Below are 22,176 nucleotides of genomic sequence, written 5' to 3' on the forward strand. Positions count from 1 at the left end.
TAGTGTCTATCTTCTTTACTGGGATACAGTTTTGTTGAGCTTCTTGAATTTCCTCTTTAAACATCTGCCATTCCTTGCCTTGTGTTTTTCCTGCTAATCTATCGGCCCAGTCCACTTCAGCTAACTTTATCCTCAGTCCACTGTAATTTCCTATACTTAAATTAAACATAGTCGTTTCTGACCTCAAATTAAATACAAAATTCTACCATACTCAGATCCTAGAGGATCTTTTACTGTCAAAGACAGAACAGTATAAGCCTTATGAAGTATCAAATAAAGATCTCAAAATGGTCAAGCACATTCAGTGTATAGCATCCATAGTAGATGGCTTATGCTATTTCATTCACCAATTGCATCTGTAGTATCTTGCAACAATGGAAACAGTATTGTCACTCAGTCCACTTACTTAGATATCTTTAAGTGTAATTGTACTCATGAGCCTTTCTGCTACTAGCATCATAGACATTATTGCTAAAAATGGAGCTTAATTAATCAACCCAAGTTATGCTGATTAAAAAGAAAAGTTACCTGGGAACTCAGTTGAGTTTTAATCCAATTGAAATAATAGTTCAGATCACTTCCTTCCATCAATTCACGGCCCCAAGCAGCCAGCTTTGCTATGATTCTTGCTGCCTGTGGATATAAACTGCAAAATTTCTCTAACTATATTTGGAATCTCTGCAATTTTAGAAATTGAACCATTTTAGAAATTGTAAATAGATTTTAAAAACAAGACCACCAAAATGTCAGTGCTAAAATTTGCACAGGCAACAGATAAGTTAACTTGTCTATTTACTCTAGTGGCATTATTTTTATTCAGGTAGGCTGATACAACCAGTACCATAATTATATTGATAATTTCCTATAAATATAGCAAAGGCTGAAAACAACATATCTGAAAACAGGTTTTAAAAAATTATTCACACTGGATGAACATTTGATCTCAAAGCTATATTGCCTCAATTGATTCTCCTGAACTGAATTCAGAAGTTGATCAGAAATGATAAATACAATGCTTATTTCAAGAACTATGTAAAGTGGCTTTTCTTACAAATTCTTGCTGATCAAACTCCAAACCAATAGTGTTTTCTGCAGTTATTTTAAGATTGACAACTTCTGTTGGATATTCAAAAATGAGTTAACTCCATTTCTTGACACCAAAGAAAGGTCTGTTGAATACTTTCTGCAAGTAACACAAGCAAATGATTCTGCTTCTGATGTGAACTTAATGAAATACAAATGTCGTATTAGGCACGATGCCCTACTTAACAAAGAGCTACATCTTGCAATCAAAAATAAAATCCTAGAAATGATAAATGAGAGAAATTGTACACAAGTTCAGAAAAAAAGAATGTTTAAAAAAATGTAAACCAGAAACATAAACTGAAAACTTGGAGGAAAGCAACATAAGCTTTCCAGAATGTATGCAAAAATCAAGCTTATCAAGAAAAATCAGAGATAAAAATTTCAGTCTTTTAGAACGTGAACAATCTTCCAAACAAATAGCAGTTTGCTTTTATGCTTTTAAAATAACAGGAAACAGCTGAAGCTCTAACTTTTCCAAAAAGCATTGCTCACCATATATCCAATTAATTTGAGTCATTCAGGCCAACACTATACAATGGTTTAAAAAATTAATTATATGTATTGAAGCCTCCTCCTATCCTTTTTCATAACTATCACACTGATTTTAGAATCACGTCCTTTCAATTTACCTAGTAAAAATAAACATTCAATTGAAATGCATTTATATCATTTGATCTGCCACTACGTCCCTAGTTTCCTAACCGTGGCTTGCTACTGTTATGGCAACTTTTCCATGGCTTCAATGGTTTATGGCTTATACAGAGTGCAACAGCTAAAGAGGAACCTGGTAAGGTCGAGGATATCATGGTCCAGCCAAATTTAATACCATAACCTCAAATGTTTTCTGCCCATTCCTACCATATCGTTGCTAGTGTTGGGGAAGTGCTAAGGCTGTAGCCATGGATGTGTGCAAACTGCCTGACAATCAGGATCATGGGACAGCTAATGACCTGGGGTTGGAGGTCATTTCTGAAGTATCAGCATGGACTTCTGTGCTCGATTATCTTAAATGAGACAAACTCCACAAATTTCTGAGCCACAGATGATAAGTCCAGGATTTCCTCAAACTGATTGTTGCAGCAAGTCATCTTTATAAATTTATTCTGACTAATAACAGACAGCATTTGTGGAAAAAGTATACCTATCAACCTGACATATGGGTCACAAACCCAAATTATCTTGCCTGTCCTCTCCTGACCTGCTAGGTATTTCCAACATTCTGCTTTTACTTCCAGACTAGAGGTTGAATTCATCTGTTGCCAAAGTATTGAACAATATCTCCTGTTATTTTTTAATCATTTATAGTGCAGTCAGTAACATTGAAGTCACTTCATTTATGTTTTGTTTGACTTACAAATTTAATACTAGTGGAGCAGCTGGATTCGAACTTCCCCTTGTGGAAATGAACTTGCATTCATTGACTGGATAATTCACTAATTCTACTTCCACTGTCTTAGAGAAGATTGGTTTTTGGCACAATTGGCTCAAGTTAAATGTCCAGGTGCACCAAGCTAATTTCTCTGGCTTGTTTAATGACTCAAATTTGACATGTTCCAGGCCAATAATTTTTCTTTTAAAAAAAAAGCCCAAGGGTAATGAGAGCAATTTTCATGTCTGTCTGCAGTACAAGGCATAAAAACAGCAGGTGAAAGATGAGTTTTCAATCACTGACTACACACTAGGAGAACTGTATTGGGAGAACATTTGGCCTTTGCATGGGTCTGCACACCACTGCACCAAAATCAATCTTAAAAGAATTTTCATGATAATATGCTTAGTACATAATATTGTAAAATCATTCCAGCAAGATCAAGTCTCTATAGTTTGTGTTGAATGTTCAAATAATACAAGTGAGTAAACTGGAATTCATCTAACACAAAACCTTCCTACAGTGGAGATAAAATAACTCAAGCTATGCAAATCCATGAGGGACAAAAGATCAACTAGTAAGTTCTCAAATCTAACATTTGGGAGCAACTTCTCCTAAAGTCATGGTATAACTCTTCTTACTCACCATATGAACAGTAAATAGATCCTGTCGATTTAACATTGGTAAGAAATAGGACCAGGCAGTGTTCTTAGTTTTTTTGGCATAATCAAAAAAAATGTTGACTCGCTGGTGGTTTTCCTGTTTAAAGTGAACACCATGCCATTAATGTCATGAAACATTTATTCTCAAAGGTAAGATGAAGATATTTTATATATCCTGTACATTTTCCTTAAACTGATGACAGACAAAACACATTCAACATACAACTGAATAAGATGACAACTTACACTAATTATAATTTGTAAAATATATACACCATTATCAAAGTCCAGCATGGTAGCCGAACCTCTCATTTTCCCAACCACAGGTAAATACCAAATATCTAAACTGACAATGGAGACACAAGTGACTGCAGATGCTGGAACCTGGAGCAACAATCAACTACAGGAAGCATCTGTGGGGCAGGGAAGGAATTATCTACGTTTCAGATTGAAACCCTGCATCAGGACAAAGAGTGGAGAGGGGAGATAGTCAGTATAAAAAGAGGGGAAGTGGTGAAACAGGTGCCAGAGGTACATGCACCTCCTCCAACCTCGTCTACTGCACTCAGTGCTCCTGATGTGGTCTCCTCTACATCAGCGAGATAAAGCACAGACTAGGCAATCGATTCACAGAGCACTTGCACTCTGTCTGTAATGGTCATCCCGAGCTCCCAGTTGTATGCCAATTCAATTCCCTTTCCCACACCGATCTGTCCATTCTTAGCCTTTTCCACCACCAGGGTGAGACCCAATGCAAACTAGAGGAACAACACTTCATATTCTGCCTGGGCAGTCTACAACCTGATGATACAAACATTGAAATTTCCAATTTCAGGTAATCCTCACCTCCGGTTCTACCTACCATAACCCCTCCCTCCTTTTGATGCTCCTCCAGTCCCCCTATTTTAGTTCCCTTTCCCATACTCTGCCTCAAGGCCATCACCCATTTTTGTTCCCCTGCATATCACCCTCCAACAGCTATCTCCACCTTCCCCTCCCCCCTCCTGGTTCCACCTTTTTTTTTGTCTTACTCCATCTATCATCCACCTGCCTGTTTGCCAACTCCACCCTTCACCCTCCCCTACCTGGCTCAATCTGCCTGTCATCCTTCATGATCAGTCTGCCAATCATCTCTGGCCCCCATCTCACCACTCCCTCTCTTCTCTATATATTGGCCACCTTCCCGCTCCACTCTTAGTCCCGAAACAGGGTTTTGACTTGAAATTTCGACAATTCACCACCACCCCCACCCCCCCCCCCCGATGCTGCTCAACCTGCTGAGTTTATCCAGCAGATTGTCTGTTAATCTAAACTGACAATGCATCTTCAGTACCATCTTAGTAGTATTAAGTTTTAGAAACAGCGAGGTTTTTCAAATGAAATGCATTTGAAAGGGATATGTAATGGTAAAAATGTTCCCAAGAATAAGGGACAAAATAATGAAATTCAATTGGCAAAGCATCAATTAAAAAAATTCTAAGTGACAGTATAGCAGGAGGGGAGAGAAAAGCATATATATAGTAAATGGAGCAGGCATGGCTGGTGGGCAGAGCATCCAGAGATGGGTGAGAGGAGCACAAGAGGGCTGGTAGCTTAAATGCATTTACTTTACTGCAAGGAGCCTTGCAGGTAAGATAAACTGAGAATGTGGAATTATAATATTGTGGAAACCACAGAAACGTGGCTGAGGGAACGGGAGCTCAATATTTCTGGGTATAGTCTTTTCAGGAGTAATGTGGGGGGGGGGGGGGGGGGGGGGGTCCAAAAAGGGAGGTGTTGCACCGCTGACCAGGGAGAGCATTACAGAATCAGAACTATTATCACTGAATTGTATGATGTGAAATTTGTTGTTTGGATTACAGCAGTAATCAGGAGGATATCCTGGAGGGATTGGCAAATGAAGCTATATGGGTAGAAATTAGAAATAAGAAAGGAGCAGATCACTTTGATGGAATCGTACTGTAGGCCTCCAAATCGTCAACAGGATTCTGAAGAACACGTAGACAAATAGCAGAAGGATAAAAAAGCAGTAGGGTTGTAGTAGCAGGTAATTTTAACTTTTCCAATATTGGCTGGGATTACCTTAATGCAAGAGGCCTAGATGGGGTGAAATTTGTTAAAAGCATCCAGGGAGGGTTTTTAAAAGCAGAATGCAGAGTGTCCTATGGGGGTGGGGCAGGGGGGAGTGGTACTCAACCTTATTTTAGGGAACAAGGATGAGCAAGAGGTAAAAGTGCTTATAGGGGAACCCTTGGCGAACAGTGACCACAATTCGGTAAGCTTTAAAGTAGTCATGGAAAAGAATGAGGTTTGAGCTTGAGTAAAGGCCTTAAAATAGGGGAGGGCTGACTTCAACAGTACAAGACAGGACCTGGCAAAAGTAGACTGGAAGCAGCTGCTGGAGGGAAAAACATCCAAAAAGTAGGGGGCATTTAAATGTGAAATAGTAAGAGTTCAGATTTAGCACGTCTATGTACAGGCAAGAGGCAAAGATGGCAAGATTAGGGAACCTTGGCTAACAAAGGAAATTGAGGGTTTGATCAGGAAAAATAAGGAAGCAGTTTTCAAGTATAGGAAATTATTATCAAGCGAGTCCTTCGAGGTTTAAAGAGGATGTTAAGCATTAGAAGGACTAAAAGAGAACATGAAGTGGTGCTGGCCAACATTTACAAATATATTTGAAGCAAGAGGGTAGCCAGGGAAAGAGTAGACCCCCTCAGGGGAGGGAATATTTTGTGTGGTTGGAGTGCATGTGGCATCCTGAACACTTCGTGTCAGTAGTCACCAGGGAGAAGAATGTGGAGAGTTAGGGGATGTGTACTCTGACAGCCTGGAACATGTGTGCATCAGAAAAGAGGAAGCGTTAGAGATATTGATGCACATTAAGGTGGACAAATCTCCAGGGCCTGATGAAATCTATCCCAAGGGAGGAGATTGCTGGCAGTATCAGTCTCTGACAGATATTTTTGCATCATCTTTAGCCAAAGGCAAGGTACCAGAAAGCTTGAGGATAACTCATGCTTTTCCTATATTCAAGAAGGGTAGTAGGGATAAGCCAGGAAACAAAAGGCCAGTGAGCTTTAGGTCAGTAGTAGGGCAACTACTGGAAAAAATTCTAAGTGATAGAATTCATTTGGAAATACAAGAACTGATTAGGGAGACTCAGCATGGTTTTGTGCATGGGAAATCCTGCCTCATGGATCTGACTTGAGTTTTTTTTTTGAGGAGGTTACTAAGAAAATTGATGAAGGCAAAGCAGTAGACGTAGTATACATGGACTTTAGCAAGGCTTTTGACAAGGTCCCATACAGTAGGCTGATCCAGAAAGTTAGGGCACATGGGATCCAAGGTGTTTTAGCAAACAGGATCCAAAATTGCCTTGGTGGTTAGGAGGCAGAGGGTGGTGGTAGAGAATTGTTTATCTGATTGGAAGTCTGTGGCCAAAGGTGTACCACAGGGATCTGTGCTGGGACTTTGTTGTTTGTCACATGACTGGACGAGAATGTCTGTGATCTGATGAAGAAGTTTGCTCATGACATGAAAATTGGTGGAGTCGTAGATAGAGAGGACAGTTGCCTTGAAAGTTGGGTGGAGCGGTGGCAGATAGAATTTAATCCAGACAATATAAGATAATGCATTTTGGATCGTCTAACACTGGCTCAACACGTACAGTAAATGGCAGGGACCTCAGAAGCATGGAGGTAGAGAGGGACCTTCGGGTGCAAATTCATAGCTCCCTGAAAATGAGTCACAAATGGGTAGGGTAGTGAAAATGGTGCTGAGCTTGCCTTCATGGGCAAAGGTATTGAGTATGATAGTTGGGACATAACTTTACAGCAGTACAAGACATTGGTTAGGCCACACTGAATATTGTGTGCATTTCTGGTCACCACACTATTGAAAGGATGTGGTAGCACTAGAGTGTAGAAGAGATTCACCAGGAATGGAAGGTTTTAGCTACAATGAGAGACTGGATAGGCTGGGATTGTTCTCACTGTAGCACATAAGAGTGACTTTATAAAGGCTTACAAAATTATGAGGGGGCTAGGTCAGGTAGATGGGTAGATATTCACAGTCTTTTTCCAAGGAGAGGGGAGTCTTAAACTAGAAGACATAAGTTTAACATTGGGGGGAGGGCGACGGGTGAATATTTAAAAGAGACCTGAGGTGCAAGTTTTTCCACACAGAGACTGGTGGGTACACGTAGCAAGTTACCAGAGGTGGTGGTATAGAGGCAGGTATATCATAGCGTTTAAAAAGCATTTGGAAAGTTACAAGGATAGGAAAGGAATAGATGAATATGAGCCAAATGTATGGTATTAGCATGGACAGGCATCTCAGTTGACATGGACCATTCAGGCAGAAGGGCCCATTTCCAATCTGTATGGCACTGCATTTAAAAAATGAGAACGATTATAGTAAAATTTAACTTTCTAATGTCTTTCTTTAGATTGATTCATTATGATCAACACTATGAAGATATGCAAAAAGACTATAACTACTGAATTTTCACACAAGGTTCACTATAGTTCACAATATTAACAATGCCAAGTGGCACAACTCCCTAGTCCAGGCAAGGCTACAAGTAACATTGTTGATGCATTTGATTTATAAATGCAATACAGTAAAAACACCAAGATAGAAATTTAGAAAAGCTAATTTGTAGCAAAGGATGCCACTCACTCCATTCTCACGCCAGAATATTCACAATATCTTCTAGTGCCAAGTTTTACTCAAAATATCTGTACCCACTTTCATATAATTAAACTCTTGAATAAAAAGTTTTGCCAGAAGCCTTATGAATTTTGTGACAGTCTTCATCAAAATCAAAAACATAAAGAATAAAGACATAAGAACAGGAATAGGCCTAATGGAGATTAAGTTGAAGAGGTCAACATCATTAGCCAGGAACACAGGGAAGTCAGGAAAGGGGGCGGTGTACATGCACCTGTCTACATCAATGGTGCTGAGGTTGAGAGGTTTGAGACCTTCAAGTTCCTGGGAGTGAACATCACCAGCAGCCTGTCCTGGTCAAATCACATAGATGCCATGGCCAAGAAAGCTCACCAGCACCTCTATTTCCTTAGGAGGCTAAAGAAATTCGGTTTGTCCCTTTAACCCTCACCAACTTTTATCAATGCACCATAGAAAGCATCCCATCTGGATGCATCACAGCTTGGTACAGCAACTGTTCTGCCCAGAACCGCAAGAAACTGCAGAGAGTTGTAGACACAGCCCAGCATGTCACAGACACCAGCCCCCCCTCCTTGGACTCTGTCTTTACCTCTCGCTGCCTTGGTGAAGCAGCCAGCATAATCAAAGACGCCACCCACCCGGGTCATTCTCTCTTCTCTCCTCTTCCAACAGGTAGAAGATTCAGGAGCCTGAGGGCACGTACAACCAGACTTAAGGACAGCTTCTACCCCACAGTGATAAGACTATTGAACGGTTCCCTTATACAATGAAATGGACTCTGACCTCACGATCTACCTTGTTGTGACCTTGCACCTTATTGCATGGCACTTTCTCTGTAGCTGTGACACTTTACTCTGTACTGTTATTGTTTTTACCTATACTGCATCAATGTACTCTGTACTAACTCAATGTAACTGCACTGTGTAATGAATTGACCTGTATGATTGGTATGCAAGACAAGTTTTTCACTGTACCTCGATACAGGTGACAATAATAAACCAATGCCAGAAGTAACAATTTGAATAGAAATGGAAGGCTATTTGGTTCTCTGAGTCCGCTCAATAATGGCTGATCCTACGCCTCACCCATATTCTAGCTTAATCATTTGACTCCCTTAGTATCCTGAAATCTACCCATCTCAGCAATGAACATACTCAAAGCATCCACAATTTTCTGAAATTTCAAAGATTTGCAACCCTGTCTACAATAAAATTTCTCATCTGTCATAAACAGCCAACTGCTTATCCATAGACTATGATTGCTTAGTTCCTGAGGTCTACATCTACAGCCTCGTAGCATCTACACTACCAATCCCTCTCTAGGTCTTTATGTCTCAATGAAATTCTGGATAAGTAGGTACCAATCTTCCTCTCCCATGGGACAAACCCCTTATGCCAGGTATCAATCTGGTGAACAAGCTGCACTGATTCCAAGACAAGTATATCTTTCAGGTGCAGACATTTTTCTTTAGGACATTAAAATCTGAAAAAGTTATATTGGTATGAACATAGAGCATCTTTTTATTTTAAGGGCAAAGCAATGGGGTTACTTTAGTGGTTCCACTCAGGATCCTTTGATGTTGGGACTGCAGGAATAGAAGGTAAAATTCCAAATTCAAATCATAAGACTTTATAAAAATTCCGAAGAAGAAAAAAATATATATAGCCTCTCCCGAAGTGGACATATTTACACTCTAAGTGATTTTGGCTGGAGTTTAAAACATGGAAAAAGTTTCTGGCTATTTAAGGAATTTGATAATGGAAACTTCAACAGAGTGAAGGGAGTTACAAGGGCAGAAAGTACAAGGGTTCAATGTCTAGGATGTGGGCAGCACCTGGAAAGGAATCAGGGACAACAGATGAAAGTCCAATAGAAGAAAGTATATTCCTCTATTTCATTGTTCGACAAGGTCTTTACTTTTCTTATTTAGTAGTTCAGTATAAGCCTTCTGACACAATTTATCTAAAATGGTATTAGGACTATGAAAATGACTATGGATAGAGCCAGATGTTCAGGAAAGAAAGGATGACCAGAAACAGTGCCAAACTGCGTAGTCTTAGAAGGTCCAAGTTCAATCTTTTATCGATACCAATATTAAACAGGACTGAGATGCTAAAACTGGTCAGTTTTAGGTTAGGAAATAGAATTCTTTCTAAATAAAACAGACACCAGATACATATTAAGACCTAATTTAGAGAAAATATACAAAGCTAATCCCTGGTTTCAAAGGAATGAATTTTTCCAGCCTTGGAATCAGGCAAGGTAGAGGCAATCATATATGGATAAATATTGTTAACATTAAAAGTCCATCCAAAAACATGGCATGGCAGCATCTTATACTGGTGAAAAACAAAAACATTAAAAAGTTGTGTAAAAAATTGATCAATACATAATGATAGTGGATGACTAAGGATTCGATTCAGAAACAAGTGAAATCTGGGATCTGGCTAATGTACAAAGTTACACCAAAGGACAAAGTGAATGCGTTGATTAATAGTAAGGGCTGAAGCAGCTATGATGCTCTGTACTATGAAGTATCTTGCTAACCTACTCTGAAATTATATATGAAACTTAATGTGAAATTAACCACTACTTCACTGGAGTCATAAAACAATTGAGTTATTCACTTAATCAACATAAGGCAGAAAATTCTGAAAATGAGCTCGAATATATTTTTAGAAAATTTTGAATAAATCGCAATTTAGTTCTTTAAAGAGGTTTGGGTAAAGTATTTGAATACAGTATAAACCTGTGCCAGAGAGGATGGAGAATATTTTTTCAGAGTCCCATTTTACATACTATGGAAAATAATTTAAGAATTCAGGTATTTATTCTGAATAAACTATCCAACAACTCTCCTGAATTAAAGCTGAAGATCTAAAGTCAGATAACAGAATTCAATTGTTTCTAAAGTGAACAGTGAATATTTAGTTTTAACAATTTTACCTGATGTTATATCTCTATGCTTTTCACATTCAAAGTGAATCCTCATCACTTACATTGCAATTCTTCAAATTCATCATGTGACTTTAGGAATGCCTCAACAACAGAGACATGGTTTAAAATACGTGTAACTTAGGCAATGAAGTTATTCTGCAATTGTATACATACCTGCAACATGTCATCAATCATTGTCAGAATGTACTGCACAGTTTGCTCCTTGGAAATGTGGGTCATTAAATTCAAAAAGGTTTTGGCACACTAAAAAAGGAATAAACAGACCCTTAAAGCAATAAGGACAAAATGGTTTCAAAAGTAATACTGAAGTAGCAAATTTGTAAACATTTAAAAATATACAATACACAAATAATATATTACTCGAAAGACTAGTCCCAATGACTAATGGGCAATATCACACACCAACTCAGTTCTATTCAGATTGTTTTCCCCTCAATATTGAGAACTAGAGACTTAAATCTACTGAAGAAACAAAATCATATGTTTGTCTCAGACCAGGAATAACAAATGAAAATTTGAAACTCGAATGACTTATTAACAGATAGAATCCACATGTTTATTCCACCAAGGTAAAATTCAGAACATGGGTATTTTTATGGCCTAACTTTGTACAAAACAATAGGGATATTACCCATTATGCCAGTGCACTTTCCATAAATGTTCTTTCTTGCCACATTGAAAGTGTTCCTCAAAATGAATATTTTAGTTTGGGCAAAAAAATGATAAGGTCTAAGGGGGATCTTCCTGGGAGGAAGCCAGCCAGAAGTTTTTTGAAACATCAAATGTTAACATTAAACTCAACAGAGGTTAATAACATTCAACTTCAACAGGAGATACGATTATACATTTTAATTGTTTTACATCGGTTATCATGAACTCAATTACACCCATGGGTCGTTTAGAGCTCTCCATTTTAACACCTATATTTTCACAGTCTCATATCCTGACTTCTGTTGCTGTCCTTTTTAAAAGTCCCAAAATCATCTCTAACTTTCTCTGGACTGTCTTTAGTCTTCGAAGTTCTGGCATAACCAGCTTCAATCTATAACGATACAATAGGCCAACATCAGCAAGTTTATGCCTACTGTGACATCTTTAAATAGAATATTTGGCATCTTAGAACCACTTCACATTGCTTTGCAGTTCTCTCAAAGCATCCAACTAAAATCCATGCTTGATTCAGGTCATGCAGCAACTCTGGAAACAAAGGCCTTGTTGACACAGAGTGCTTTCCCAAAACTCTCAGTTTCTTCTTCTACAGCAGTAACACCCATGCCAGATCCAATTAAAATTATCTTGTTACAACATCCTGTGCTTTATATTTTGCCTCCTCTCCTATCTGTAGATTCTTATAATGGCACAACCATAGGTTTGAAATTTCACTGAACCAGCTCTCCAAAACTTTTCAAACAGGTTAATGACTCTAACTAAATCATTGCAACTATTTCAATTTAAAAAACAATTGAATCACTTTTCAAATGACATTGTTGACTTAGCCTGTCTTTCACTCTGGGACATCTTACCTTCCTTTGCAAATTCTTTCAAAACCTCATGGTGGTATTTCAGTAATGGACACCTTTCTGTTTCAGTGCCATAGTGCTATAATAATGGAAAGTACTTGTTCTAATTGCTGTCTCTCAGCAAAACAGACATTTGTCCATTACATGCTGCTAAATGTGGATGGCGAGTACTACAAACCCTTGGCTTTCAAAGAATGCTCTTGATATTTCTCATGTCATGGACATATAATCTTTGTTTGTATTGCCAACTCACATTACCAACCCACCTCTGGGGATATCATTTATCGATATGCTATTGCGGTTTCATCAAAATCCTTGATTCAATAACCACTTAAATTTTTCTCTTTCTCCTTAACATATAACAACTTCCTCCCAGAAAGATCTCTTTTAGCTGGTTAGCTCACTTTATAGACCAATCTTCACATTCCTCTTCACACGAATGATCTTCAAATGCCATCAGCAAAAGAGCTAATGTATTGCTACCTGCACCTTGATCAGCACACCTGCCTTGTGGAGAGCGCCCTCTACCTTTTCTTTCCTCTCATCCTCTATTTGTGACACTTAATAGCACCTAACTTCAACAGGCATTGTGGTCAACTGACTCCCACAATATATATGGCAAGGCCTCCAAGCTTTTGCAACCACATGACTCAGCCTCCCCCATCCCCTTTTGCTACTCACATGACCTGCTGGTTGGCGTCCACATAACTCAGCTACAAAGATGACCACACAGCTATTATCAAGTCAGTGGGTTCGTTTCCAGTTTACATCTTGATATAGTGCCTGGAGCAAAATTCCTTTACTTTTTCTTTAAAAAAACAGCATCATCCTTCTAGCAGCTGTTCTGCACTCTCTTTCATACAGTAAGTCAAGCATGTTAAATAGTTTCATGTGAATTCACTCATTTGCCTACCACACTAAGGAATCCCACAGTACTCCATCCAAAAAAAATCATAGCTATTTGCAGTGTCCTTAGCCTGATCATGCATTTGCCAACCATTTTCTCATGCCAAATCTTGCAACTCTCAAAGATCTGTGAAGGTGCAAAATTAAAATTCTCCTTCAAGGTTTTCACAGTGTTCCTATAGGGGAACACGTCTGTAGACTGCAACAGCTTCCCACGTTCCCCTACTCTATCAACAACTTCTTTTTGCGAATGGTCACATTGGTCTTGTCTTTCTCAGAGAATGTAACAACATTGCACATCCCCAAGAACTGATCCACTCACTCAAAATACCTTGCATCCTCACTGCTCTAACAAAAGAGCCCCACTCTCTATTAACTTGTCATTTGATTACTGCCCTGCTACTCCCTCACGTAGCAGCACCCAATTTAGGGTTGGTCAGGTCGTCAGTTCTGATGTCTACCAAGGCAAACGAAAAAATAATCAACTCACAACCAACAGCAATGGCTGGTACAACAATATATTTAAAGTCATCTACATGGTATATGATGTTCTTAAACTTGTATTTGTATCAAGTTTAAGAACAACATATCGTGTGTATTTCAATACAAAGTTAAAATGTAAAACACTATTCTATCCATCGACATGGACATTTTCCATCCAGGTAAGTTTTGAGTTATAATGATAAACAAAAAATAAATGCACACAGTCCAGATTTTACCTGGTGACCCTCATTATCCAAAATCCGCTGTTTATCTTCTGTACGAGCAGCTTCAAACTTTTTAATGAACTCACAATCTTCACTGGAAATCATCTGGCCTCTGAGAAGACACAGTTGTTAGCAGATACATTTGAATTATCAATTACTATGCACAAAAGGATGATTAGAACTCTACACACATCAAATATGGACAAAATAACTTCTATGGAGACACAAGAGTCTGCAGGTGCTGGAAATCTACAGCAACACACAAAGGAGCTGGAGGAATTTGATGGGTCAGGCATCATCTATGGAGGGAAATGGACAGTCAATGTTTTGGGTTAAAACCCTTCATCGGGACTAGATTTAGACTGATGGAAAGACAGATGAAAAAGAGACTAACGTAACTTGATGGTAAAGATTTCTGTTTTGTAGCAGGGTGGAAAGCAGGGAGGGAAGGAGCAGTGGGGAGAAAACATAAATTTGGCATTTCCAAGGAAGTCCTGACATTTCCCTGCATTATCTTGAGCAAATTTAGTATTATCATGTTAACCTAGAATTCATACAGCCAATGGCTCATCTTAGTTTTTCCCCAAATATGGTCCAAGACAAGTCTATCATGGTAGCCCAATGCTGTGGTAAATCCCCTGCCACCTATAAATGGGGAATCCACAAAAACATCTTGTACCAGCATGGACCTAGCACAGACCACTTCCCATTCCTTTCAATACAGGAAAAAGGCTTTGATGAACAATATTTTATTGATTTAGATTTTAAAATTAAGTATTCAAGGCTTTTTTTTTAATTTTCAAATTTGATATTTCCATAGTCTTTGGATGTTTCTCATTAAAAGAACTCAATGTGTTAATAATCTGGCTAGACTAGGGAGCATGATAACCAGCTGTCACAGTTTATTCACCTTTGTGATTTAAAAAAAATCAATACTTTTAATAAATTTAAAAAGTTAAAAATCACAAATTAAAACAATGCAAGATAAGTTTAAAGAAACATACTGCCCTCCTCACTGATCCAAAATGTTAAATCTGTATCTCCCTCCACAGATGCTGCCTGACCTGTTGAGTATCCCCATTATTTTGTTTTTATTTCAGATTTCTTGTGTCCACATTTTTTTTTTGCTTTTCAATTACCTTCCTTCTCTACCTCTAAATCTTAGCTCAACAATCCCCATGGGGACTCATTCCACACAAGAAATGAACTGGCACAGATTTCAAGAGGCAATTCTTATTCCATGAGGAGTCCAACAGTAGCTCTTCAAATCTATCAGTAGTCCCAAACTTTAGCACATGTGCTATGAAATGCAATCTTTGGACACTTACTAGGATATGCACTGATGAGCAGTCTTACTTAGTTAGAATCCTTCAAATGTCTCATGTTTTGTACCAATTCTGGTTCCAATGGGATGTCTCATGTTTTGTACCAATTCTGGTTCCAATGGGCAGCATATATATTCCAGGGCCTTGTCACCAACTACTGCAAGAAATGTTACAGACCCAAACTCTAGGTAAGAATTCAAAGGATGCCAAAAAAAAGGAAAGCAGACAAGCACCCTCTAGTTAACCTATTGAACTGGTATTCATTGTCCACAGATTTCATTTTGCATGGTATATAGGGGGTATGTTTACTTCACTGAATTTCTCTTCAGCTTTGGAAATTTTCCCAATAATATACATTATATCTGATGTACAAGATATACAAAGAATGTTCCTTTCTGAAGATTCAAAAGAATTTTTGTGAACTATTTGACCAGATACCCATTTGACCATATCATTTTAATTTTGTATGGTTATTGCTTTAAACCAGTAACCTGTAAAAGACTAAAGCTACTCAAGGATAATGTCAACTAGCTTCATAAAATTGTGACAGGCCTCAAATTTTATGTAGCAGTTAAACACTCAAAGTACACCTGAATGTCACTCCAACAGAAAAAGTTAGTGCATGGCTAATCTTCAACAGCAGCAAGATTATTATTATACAGGACTGAACTTTTCAAAATCCTTTCACATAGTTCTTATGATACATAGCTATTATGATAATTTAGACACTTAAAATATGACTAGTTCCCTTTCTCCAATTTAAAATTAGACAGATTACTACTATTACTGTAAAAGCCCAAGCCTTCCATTTTTCTAGCTGTGACCATGTTTGGGAAGCTTAGTTAGATCTAATTTTACAGGTATTGGTCTATTTTCTTTTGGCTTGAGTGTTACCATTAAAAATGACATCATGCAGCATAACAAGGAATCTTTAATGAGTCCTCTGTAATTGTTGGAGGAACTCAGTGGGTCAAGCAGCATCTGTGAAGGCAAAGGGAAGTTTGATGTTTTGGGTCACAACTCTGTGTCAAGGCTGAGTGCAGAGGAAAGACAGCCAATATAAAGAGCTAAGAGGGAGGGGCGAGACAGGGGCTGGTAGGTGATGGTAGGAATGAGGCGAGGTGGGAATGATGGGCAGATGGAACCAGGTTTTTGGGGGGGGGGGGGGGGGGGGATGGTGGGGAGGCTTTGAGACAGAGGCTGGAAGGGTAACTAATGACTTTCTGTAACATGATAAAATGTCAATATGAGATGTCATTAAGATCAACAGAAAACAATTTAACTTCTTGAGAAATAAACTAAATAACCACCAGAAAAATAATTACTGCAAAATTTAAACCCAAATGGTTATAAAATAACTACTAAATTCAATACCTAACTGAAATCACAAAAAAAAGGTTATAGTGAAGGGAGTAAATCTGATTGAGCATCAATATAAAAGGGGGATTGGTGCTAACCGTCTACTATTGATTTGATATATATAATGAAACAAGTCTCATCTGCTGATAACAAAGATGGACAGTAACCAGGTTTGAGCTAAAATTAGACGTGTCAGTCGTTACTGAATAAACCAATTACTTTTTAAAAAACTGCATTCAATAAACTTACCTCCTACTCCCACACAGTTTGTTAGATTTTCGACACCACTACTAAAAATAATGATTAAAGAAGCCAAAACAGACCTTTATGGATCTCTACATGGCAAGGAATTTATTCACATATACTGCCATTTATAAAATGAACCAAAACAATTTTAACCAAGTCATTTGGAGTTTGTTTAAAAATCAAAGTGCAAGGGGCATAGTTTTCTAATTCAATGTTATTTCCACTTTGAATTAAAAAAATTACAAGTTTATATCATCCAGAGGTACCCGATGAAAGGTAACAAATGGAAAATGTGTAAATAACTGAGTTACTAAAGATGAAAAGGCTTACACTCTTTCATTAAACAAAGCAAAGAGGCTTTTGAATTATATTGCTAGGTTTAAGGACTACAACAAAAGACTACAAAACTCTGACAATTCAGATTTAACAAATTTTGACCCTAACAAGCTGATAGTCTCAAAGTGAATTCGCCAAAAGAAAATTCTGAATTAAATGACTCTGATGACAAGAGATATAGACTATCATGTTCTCCTGACTGATTTGATTGCATTGGCAAGCACAGGAGTATTGAGGGTTTTTATTTCCAATGTTTGTGTGTTGCAAATAGCACTGACTGCTGAAACTGTAGTCTCAGTTCAACACTTTTTAAAACAAGCTCCAAGCATAATTTATGGCTTATCATTGCAAACATCTATCCTCCATGGTCCACCAGTTCCAAATTGTTGAAAATGCAACTTTGCATAAACCGTCCTACACCGAGTTCTGATTGCCCAGCACCACCATCACCCTTGAGCTACGCTGCATCTCAGTTTCCAAATTTAAATTCTTTCCATAGCCCTAACCCCAGCAGTGTCCTCAATCAATTATTCCTACCTGCATACTTATTGATATTTAAAAGTTTGACATTTTTTGCATTCTCCTCCCTCTCCTTACCATTCCTGGCCAAGCCTTCAGTAGACTTAGTCATATTCTCTGAAATTTACTTTTCTACACTACATGGATTTAAAACAAAATGGATTCTGTGACCAAGAGTTTATCCACTTCTACATTTGCAAGGTAGGATGACTGATGATTTACTAGTGGAGTAAATCAGTTGTAGAAATGGCAAGACAAAAATGAAGTCAAAGAGTTAAACACTCAAGAAGCCAAGTATAGGAAAAGAACAAGGAATGCAAGTTGTTTTTTGTTTAACGGGGAACAAAGCAGAGCTACTTGATGAAAAACTGAGCTGAAGAAACAGAAACCAACGAGTCATGACAGAGAAAAACTGCTAATTTCTTTCATTTCACAAATATAATTGTGCAGAAGTATCCTCATTTTGAACAGCACACTAGGGAACCATTTTAGACCGACTGGATCCTCTTTAGCAATGAGTAAATTACTTTTCAATTTGAAAGCTGGTGTTCATGTACGTAATTTACAAACTGGACCATGTAAGATATGGGAAGAGCCAGTTTGAAAATGATGATGCAAACAGATCAGGTGTAGCAGGAAAGAATAAAAGCAAATATGTCTTGAGTAACTATTTTTTAAATATTCATCCTATATATCACATGGAGGAGTTCTTGGAAAGGTGTTTGCTTCAGAAGTAAAACAAAATGCAAAATACTGCAGTGAAAAAAAAATTGGAAGGAATAAAAGTATTTTGCACAAATGCAAACACAGAACCAAGTTTGCAATACCCAATAATAAAAAGGCTGAGGTTGCATTTTTTGTAGAACTTTTATTCACCCAGCAATACAAGAAAGACAACTGAAGGTGTACTCAGTAAAGAGATAAAATAGTCACTGAGAAAAACAGCTAGAGATCATATAAAAAACTGCTATATTTCAGAGTTCAACAAGTCTACAGTTCATATTGTTGAGGATAATTATTGGGTTTGATTAAAAAAAAACAAAAAGCATGTAAGCAGGACCTTCAGCCTATCACATCCATGGCCGTTATCAAGTATCTATACTAATTCTACTTCCCAGCACTTGGCCTGTAGCCTTCTATGCCATTGCATTTCAAGTACTTAACTAATGCTAGAGTACCCCCTCCACCACCTCCTCAGGCAGTGCATTCCAGATTTCAACCACCAAACAAATCCATGTTTCCTACTCTGGTCCACATAGCCAACTTACTCCAATACAAAAACTAAACCAGTTCTTCCAACCAATCTTCATTCCATCTTCACAAATATGTATATTAAGATGACAGATTCATTTATGTCAAAAAATGCCAAGAATATTCAGTCAGGGGAAGATCAAAGTAGGACTGCTTAACGTCATCAATTTGTCAAAATAAGTATATTTTTAAAAGGGAAAGATGGAGACTGTGACCACTGGTGGACAATGCTGGGATCAATAATTAAATAGAGACATACTTACTGAAGGTAAGACTGCCAGTTAACCTTATTTTGCTCGAACTCAGCAGCTTTTGCCGCAATAATGTTAGTAGGAACTGCAGCATCTACAGCACCTCTGATGTCCATTTTCTTCAGCTACCGATTACTGAAGTTGCCTGAAAGACAAGAAGATATTTAATATCAACAACCTTACCATCCAGCAGGAATCTAGCTGCAGGTAAACCTTCCAATTTTGCTTGCGTTTGTCCTCCCAGCACTGCAATATATTCCATTTTATTATCTGGACAAGAAGCAAGGGGGGGTGGGGGGAGGGTGGAGAAGGTAAGATAAACAGCAGCATTAAAATTTTCCTAACCAATTTAGACATCTGCTGTTCTGCTCATTGTAGGTTCAAAGCTGTACTGTTTTGGTCTTTAATACAATACAATCCAGTAATAGTATACTTCTTGGGTAAGCAAGGAGGTCCCAAAGTTTCAGCTGCTTCCAAAGTTAATACTTCCAGAAGAATGGAATAGCAACAGACATACAGAGCAAATTCACTGATCCAATGAGCTCTCTGATATTCTAATGAACCACAGATAATAACTACAAGACCTACTGGGGAATACCTAGCACCAAAACAGATTCTTTCGTACAATGATCTATTTAATCTTGTGTACCAAAGCCCAAACAGAAAATGATCCTCCATTATCAGGGCTTAGACAAATGTCGTTAAAAACATTTGGGCAAATAAAATTATTAGACCAATCAATCTAGCAATTCTCCAGAATCTATGTTGTTTTACATCTTCTAAAACTTACCTACTGTTACTGAGATGTAGCTATTAAACCATCTAATGTGAAGTTTTGGGTGCAATTTCAATATATCTCTTCAATCTTAAAAAAAAGGAAACGTGAAAAATCTTCTTTGCAAACGTGCTCATATTTTGTCCTATTTACAAAGAGGAGCACTATACAGAATGTATGACATGCTAGTGTAGAACAAAGCATGTTATTTGTAAATACTCATGAGCAATGATCTTTGTAGGTACAGATTGCAGTTATCATGTTAGAGTCCACTGAAAATCTTTTCCATTAACATTTGGAATAAAATTATCTATTTTGGATCTCAAATTAAAGTTAAACACAGAGAATTAGATTTCATTTAGTACCGTTAAACATAGAATTTATTAATGAAGGCTCTATTAAAAAAAATTTACTCAGGTTTTACCAGGCTCCCTTCCAAACATGCTTTCTATTTGACATTAGATTTTTAAAAAATGAATGTTAGTGGTGTAAATATTACATATATACTACAACTGCAACATACAGGACCAAACAACAAGCTGTTTAGAGTACATTGGCAACTACTAGACGATGTGAAAAATTACCTTCCACAACAAGGAAGGCTCCATCTGTCCACTCTTAATTATCAAGGGGATGGAAGTTGTTATCAGCACTTCTATCAAGTGGCACATACCCATGACCTGCGCACCAATCCCCACTTCAGGATTTCACCAGGTCACCAGAGCTCCAGACCTTAGTACAGTTGTGGTCTAGACCAGGATCAAAGAACTGAATTCCAAAGGTGAGACACCACTTGTCATCAAGACTCCACTTGACAGTACAGCGCATCAAGAATCTTGGCATAACTGAAGTCAATGGGAATCCAGGGATTGGCTGGAGTCAAACCTCACATCAAGAAAGACAGTCGTTACAGACCAGTCATCTCAGCCCAAGTTATTGACACAACTGTTCCTCCAAGCAACGTCCTCATCTCAACCATCAGTGACATTGCTCTCATTACAAGTCCATGAACTCCTTAACAACTGCACTCTGTGACTACCTTAACTGGGCAAACAGCAATGGTTCATGGTGGAGCAAGATGGGTAATTAAGGATAGCCAACAAATACTGGCCTTGCCAGTGATGCCCATATCTCAAATGAATAAAAAGGTTCTAGCAATATAATTATAGATTTTGAAGTTTACAATTATCAAAAAAGATATCTGTGCTATCATCTGAGAAACTGAGGTAGAGTTAGGAGCACTGGCCTTGCCAATAGAAATCAGCATCTAGCCACTAGTGTGATTAATATGGCACTATTTTAGGGTGCTATATATTTGGGGGGGGGGTGGTATCAGGTGGGTAGAAATTCACCTTCATTCAGTAAAGTAGCAGTTGCCCATCATACACCACATCGAAGATTCTGCTCCAGATTTCAGAAGTATAACATGCAGCTGTCATTATGTGTGCACAGTTTTGCACACAACCAAGGCTGAATTTCTATTCTATGCCTTAATTTTAATTAAAAAATACTTTCAACACAATAGTCTGCATTTATTTAAATAAATATAATGCAGAGCTTTCCATTTCCTTTACCAAAATTTGGAATTCTCACACAAATGTTGTCACAACATTTATGGATGGCATGCAAAATAAAGTTTTTTCACTGTACCTCAGTACACGTGACAATAATAAACCAATTTACAAGGAGATGCTGGATTTTTGTCCACAAGTCGACAGTGGTACTTTGACTTCTGTGCACTCTGATTCACAGGACACACTTTGCCTGCCCCTGCCCCAGTTACTGCAATTCCCCGTTAGGCGTTTCTTTCAGTGCTCCTTGTGGAAAGGAAGTGCTCTCCCCTGCTTCCCATCCCATAAAAAGTTGGGCAATGCTTCCCTTTCACCACCAAATACAGTATTGGAGACGTTCACTGCAAGTTGATCGCTTCCTCTAGTGGACTGAGGCAATTAACATGTTTATTTATACCTCTTGTAACAACACTTGATATTTCAATGATGCTGAATTCGATAGCTAATAACCAACAATGAGCGGCCAAGTAAAACAAAACAGAAATGCAAAACTTAAATAAAAGGATAAACTAAAACTTCAGAGCTAATGAAGTGCTTCTAAAGTAGTCACGATCTTAAAGCAGTGAATACGATTCATTGCGGAACTGGGGAAGGGGGGTTGGAAATCACAAGTACGGCCAATAAGCGTTTACTAATCAAA

At 38.1% G+C, this 22,176-nt stretch overlaps 1 protein-coding gene across 3 annotated transcripts in view; it reads right to left on the bottom strand.

Moving 5' to 3' along the window:
- atp6v1h (ATPase H+ transporting V1 subunit H) overlaps window positions 1–22,176 on the bottom strand; it is a 65,699-nt gene that overhangs the window by 42,954 nt on the left and 569 nt on the right. The window contains exons 2-6 of one of the 3 annotated variants that reach the window (XM_052023685.1): window positions 19,203–19,335; window positions 13,916–14,015; window positions 10,924–11,013; window positions 3,101–3,214; window positions 529–633 (exon numbers count right to left, since the gene is read on the bottom strand). In XM_052023685.1, the coding sequence (XP_051879645.1) occupies window positions 529–633; window positions 3,101–3,214; window positions 10,924–11,013; window positions 13,916–14,015; window positions 19,203–19,306 (513 nt within the window). In that variant the 5' untranslated portion in view covers window positions 19,307–19,335. Of the gene's footprint in view, window positions 1–528; window positions 634–3,100; window positions 3,215–10,923; window positions 11,014–13,915; window positions 14,016–15,231; window positions 15,251–19,202; window positions 19,336–22,176 lie in introns of those variants that run through there. The other 2 variants (XM_052023686.1, XM_052023687.1) reach the window with 2 other exon arrangements.

Source organism: Pristis pectinata, chromosome 9, assembly GCF_009764475.1.
Source record: "Pristis pectinata isolate sPriPec2 chromosome 9, sPriPec2.1.pri, whole genome shotgun sequence".
Lineage (NCBI taxonomy): Eukaryota > Metazoa > Chordata > Chondrichthyes > Rhinopristiformes > Pristidae > Pristis > Pristis pectinata.